Here is a 6,000-nt window from a genome sequence, read left to right on the forward strand (position 1 = left end):
CAGCAACGTTAAGTTGACGGATCACGTTGACGAGTCAGGGGTGACGACCTTGGCTGTAAGGTCTTTGGCTAACATCCTTGGCTGACGGATCACGTTGGCGTACGTAAGCTGACGACAGTATAGGAGGTACACGTGGGCTGACGACCTTGGCAGATGAAGGCTGAAGGAGTAATCCAACTTTCATTTTTAGCCTATCTTGACTTCTGCTTATGTGAATATAAGGAAAGTTCTTGCGCTACACGTTCGACTTTAGTCAAGAAGATTCCTATAAGGAAAGGGCTCAATACAATAGGCAAAGATCCGCGAATTACTCTTTTAAAAGGAAAGTACTTCTTCACCAAGGCGCATATTTCGGCCACATACCACTATATATACCCCAAGACCCTCATGACCCAAAGGTACGCACTATTACCTCAACTCTGGCATTCTAGGGTTGTTTTAAAGACTCTAACTTGATCGTCGGAGGGTCTTTGGCCGGCACCACACCGGTGCTCTCTATCGATCACCTACTTTCTCTTCGCAGGTGTCGCTTCAATCGGAGGAGTACTCGCAGCTTACTGGTGATTTCTTCGGCATCATCAAATAACAAATCTGCTTTGCTCAGTGGTAGAGCGCATGGCTTTTAACCATGTGGTTATGGGTTCGATCTCCACAGACAACGTTCTCATTTATTATAATTATCATTTTTGGATGCAGTAATTTCTTTTTCTTTTTCGTTTTGGATTTCAAAAAAATTTTAAATTTTAAATTAGTATTCTATAATAATAATCAATTGGCAATGTAAAAAAAGTAATATTTCTTGCATTGCAAAGTAGCAAAAATCCCTTCATCCTTCCCATAGTTTTGATCCAAATGCCTATACATCAAACCGTCAAATTAAAAGAGCAGTAAAAAAAAGTATTCAATGGCAACAATAAAGCTTTACAACCTTTGCTGCTTTGCAGGCAACGGTTCAGTTCAGTGGGACAACTCAATACAAGACCTAGATAGACAACAGCAATGTTTCCTACTGGGGTCTTTTTTTTTTTTTGCTAAGTATTGAAGAACATAGTTTTGAGGGTAAACCTCCTAGTATTGTTTTTAAGTGTAAATCATTAACAGCTTTGAAAATTAAGTTAATAAATAGTGAATCGTTCATAAGATGATGAGACACATGCCCATATTTTCACATAAAACAATAATACAACGAATCTCAAAATGCATCTCAACCATGTTATAAAACACATGTACATTCATTTTACTTATTGTTTCCTAATTGATGTTCTAAGTAAGACTCAAACATAGTTCGAACATGAATGATTTGCAATCACATTGATTAGTGAAATGAAAGATTTTTTTTTTTTTAATAAATAAGGTAAGTTAGGATTGAAAATCTATAACATCTTGCTCCATGATCATGTTTTACCATCAGATCAAGATATTAATTAATTTCTTTTTGGTGTAGGTGATACTCAAACACATATCTCTCATTTGACACTAAAATACTTTAGCAGTTGTGTTATTAACTTTAACCAACTAAACTTTATGTAATTTGAAATAAAAGATCAAGCACCCAAATTAAAATAAAATTTAATTTATAACACACATTAAGTAAGAAGTGAGGAAAAGATTAGATCACTCAGCAAAGCATAGCAGCTATTTATTTACTTTTCTTAAAGTGATAGAGATAAATATGCCGAAATACATGTAAAGTACTTAACTCCTTAGTATTGTTTTAATACATCAATTGGTATCTTTTTGGTGTGGGCAATACTTGAACACAAATTTTTGAATCAATACCAAAAAAACTTTAGCAATTGAATTAACTTGAACCAACTAAACCAATGTATTTTAAACTAAAAGATCAGGCACCCAAAATTTATTGTAATAAAAAAAATTAACGTGCAAAATGTATTTTGAACTAAAAGATCATGAACTGAAATTTTCTTTTATATATATATATATAATTAAAAAAAGCTTAACTTGTAATGCTCATTAATTAAGTAAAGATGCAATAAAAAATTAAACTACTCAGGTCTCAACAAAGCAATTGTTTATTTACCTTAGTTAAAAGTGAAAAAGACAGATATGATAGAAGTGGTCGCCATGCGCATGCAAATGCATGCAAAGTTTTTGACCGAATATTTTTTTTTTGTTCAAAAATCTCTTCACCTGTATAAAGCCAATTGATCAGCCCTTGCAGTCCTTTAATTATAGCTTAAGCATGCACACAATCACCCGCCACATGCAACAAAAATTGCGTAGACCTAGGCTCTGATATAGGGCCCCTTATTAGGAGAAAATATATCGTGTTTCTCATGTATATATTAATTCACCCTCTCACATGGGTTGATCCCACAAATGTAGGGTCCATCTCCATGTGAAATAGTAGATACATGTATCATATACATATAATATCACCTCTCATTCTAGAGAAATGCCTCAAAATATGGGATCCAAAAAGTGAACTTTTTTCCCCTCCACTTTTAATTAGAATAGTAATACATACTAGATAACAAACTTATGTGTCACAATCATCAAAACACATTTCAAACATTAATTCATTTATTAAGTAATCACTACAAGAATAAAGCCCTATTGCAACAAATTTTTTGTTGTTGCAATAAACTCAAAATTTTGGTTGATGCTAGAATTACTACATTTTATTATATAGGCCTTACAAATTTTTGTTGACCAATTATAAGAAGTAATTCAAATATTAAAATATTATGTTGTTGAAGTGTTACCAATCACATTCTTTTTCACATCATTTTTCAAGTTTTTGTAGTAAAATGTATAGTAGCTTTAATGTTTTCCCTAAACAATGTTATATCTAGTATAACTTTAAGTAATGTTACATTTGGTGTAATACATTTAGTGTAACTCTAAGTAACGTTACACCTCCCAATAACTTATTATTGAATTTATATTTTAAAAATTCTACCGTTAGATTATATGTTCTATATGTTTTTAACGTGCATATACCAATATTCATACCAATCAATTGTTATTTATCATTCGATCTATAAACTTATATTCTATTCATTATTTTAAACTACAAAAATATGAATTTAAATAATTGATTGATAATATGACTATTGATATTTAATCATCTTGAAATTTTGCAAGTATGGAGAATGCATGAAGATAATGTAATCCAACAGTTAATTTGTTAAAATTCACATTCAGTTAAAAAATATCGAGTGATGTAATATTGTTTAAAGTTACATCGGGTGTAATTTGAACTCAACCCATTTATTAATAATAATAATAATAATCCAACCAAATCACCATTAAGTAAATGAAAAATATTAAAGTTACTACAAATTTTACTACATAATACATGCAACTTATTTGGCAAGAATAGACTAGTGCCGCTTAAACAATATAATAAATCAATGTTTAAATTAATTTATTCTAATTTGTGGCACGTCAGATTGTAAGGTCTATGTAATAAAATTTGTAGTATTTCTACTCTACCATCATTTAAATTCTTCAGTCCATATAAAAAAGTAAGAATAATGAATTTTATTTCATTTTTTAAAATTTATAAACAAAACATTAACTAAATTGATGGTTAATAAATAAATATCATTTAAAGTGATGTTTAAATACACAAATGCCTTCTTTCAATAATAAAAACACACACACACACACACAAAATACTTATTTGAATTTGGCCAGCCCTACTTTAATAGAAACTATATTATTCTCTTTTTACCTTTTGTTTCATAAGGAAATTGTGTGGGATAGAATTTTTGTTTTTGAGTAGTGTTTGACCTTTTATTTGTTCTGTACGTAATTATTGTTGTTTTAATCTCTATCTTTTATTTAGTTAGTGAGTGATGTGACAGTTTCTCATTAAAACAAAATAAGACCATTAGATAAAAAAGTACTGAAGGTAAGACAAACCCCTCAGCCATAAACTTGTCACCATTATATATATATATATATAGAAACCAAATCTCTTCTTTAGAATAAGTTTTGAAAGAAAAACTTTGAGTAGATTCTTGAAAATCTGACAATGTCCCATTCAACTAGATGTGCAGCTTGCAAATCTTTGAGAAGGAGATGCACTAAAGATTGTGTTCTTGCACCATATTTTCCTCCAACCAATCCACAAAGATTCGCTTGTGTTCACAAAATCTTTGGTGCTAGCAACATTACCAAAATGCTAGAGGTATGACCAAATATGTTACTAGCTTGTAAGTAGTAACATATTTTTCATTTATTAATTAGTTAACATAAAGGTATAATATATATTATTTCATATGCATATATAGAGGAGGGATTAATATTTCAACTTGTTTGTCATCCACCAAAAATCTTTCTATCTTATTGAAATAATCACATAGATGGTGTTCATGATCTCATTAAGATGTTTCTTAATGGATTCTTTCTCTAATTCATCTTTGATTGGTAAATATAGAGAAAGAAGATAATAATTGACGCTGGTTTTTTTTTTTTTTGTAGAAAACATATCATCTTTCCTTCTAAGTTTTCTTGAAACAACACTTGTTTCAAGATGATATGTTTTGTACTATTATCAACTATTGTTAGTGTTGTTCTTCAGTTCTTACTTTGTTCAATATGAATTTGAACATGTTTTACTCTTTTTTTCCTATCATTGTAAGCTTTGAGTTCATCATTTTATGTTAACATCAAATTTGTTTAGTACCTTTTCCTCCTAAGTTTTCTTGAAACAACACTTGAGAAAATTTTATGAGTGTTTCGAGTAAGTGAATATTACTAATGAAGTTGACTAGAACAAAAATATTTAAATTTATCTCAATTTCCATTTTTAACAAAATCTGCATTATTCTTTTAGAATTTAGTTATTTGAGCAACTAATTTAATTGACTGTACTCCTAATGGAAATGTTTTTTTATTACTCTTGAAGCCGTTTGATATTTTCCATATATAGACTCTTTGTCAACTTTTATCAAGTTTAATTTTAATACCTGTCACAAAAAAGAATGAAAGCACCATCATTTGAAATAGATTCTTTGTCAAATTAAGTTGCCTGAGTAATTAATGATTTTCATTTGACAAAAAAGAATCCCAAAATTATTTTACTTTGAAATTGATTATTAGTACGTTTTTAACTAAGCTACTTATCTTTATTACTTCAAAATTTAGTCCCTTATGTTCATCTCTCTAGTTTATTTACCCAAAAACAAAAACAAAGCAAGAAAGCTGGTTTCAATTTTTTTTTCATCATTTGGCATTGCAGCAACTTCCGGTGCATTTACGACCTATGGCAGCTGATTGCATGTCTTTTGAAGCAAGTTCACGTGTTGAAGACCCAGTCTATGGAAGTGTTCGGATAATTTCTCAACTCCAAGAAAAAATAATTGAGGCTCAGTCTGAGCTAGTGAAGACAAACGGTGAAATAGCCTTTCATAATGCACAACAACAACTACAACAACAGCAAATGCAGCAGCTTCAAATGATTCATGCTGTTGCCCAAGAAGGTGAAGATCAGCCTTCATGGCTCAGTTCAAGTCAACAAGATCCTTTCTCCAACGTAAATCAACAGCTATTTGGAGACTACAACTATTCCAGTACCTTTTGTGGCTTTGAATTTTGAGCAAACTGTAAGTTTAGTTTATCCACGAGTTATGTTATGGATATTATTTACAGATGATTTAGATGTTTATGTATTATGTCATTGAGGTGGTACTAATTAATTACTTGAACTCTCTCTTTTGTATTATTTGTTTTCTTCTTATATTTTGTGTTCTCATTTTTAGATTTTTTTTATACGTAAATAAAATAAAATATAAATATGACTATATTTATCGATCTTAAATCACATATAGTGTGCACAATGATTAGAATGCGGTGTGAATATTATATAAAACACTTTTTCAACAATTTGTTGACAATGAATTAGTCCAAGATTTTGATTAAATAAAATCTAAATGAAAAAATTTTAGTTACAAAATTGATTGTAGCCTAAGTCTACAATATTACTTAATAAAAAAAACATTACTACATATTTTGAAAATCTAACCGTTA

General features: G+C 29.9%; 1 protein-coding gene across 1 annotated transcript; it reads left to right on the forward strand.

The window, feature by feature from the left end:
* Positions 1-4,003: 4,003 nt before the first annotated feature.
* LOC142635862 (LOB domain-containing protein 24-like) lies at positions 4,004-5,569 on the forward strand. The gene is made up of 2 exons (XM_075809924.1): positions 4,004-4,159; positions 5,213-5,569. Exons 1-2 carry the CDS (start codon positions 4,004-4,006, stop codon positions 5,567-5,569), a joined length of 513 nt encoding a protein of 170 aa, XP_075666039.1.
* Positions 5,570-6,000: the final 431 nt, after the last annotated feature.

The sequence above is a fragment of the Castanea sativa genome, chromosome 5 (assembly GCF_040712315.1).
Source record: "Castanea sativa cultivar Marrone di Chiusa Pesio chromosome 5, ASM4071231v1".
NCBI classification, from domain to species: Eukaryota; Viridiplantae; Streptophyta; class Magnoliopsida; order Fagales; family Fagaceae; genus Castanea; species Castanea sativa.

Bases quoted from the DNA above. Each gene is read 5' to 3' on its own strand.
- LOC142635862 (XM_075809924.1), top strand. From the start codon at position 4,004: ATGTCCCATTCAACTAGATGTGCAGCTTGCAAATCTTTGAGAAGGAGA. The intron at 4,160-5,212 runs GTATGACCAAAT...TTGGCATTGCAG, and splicing joins ACATTACCAAAATGCTAGAG to CAACTTCCGGTGCATTTACG.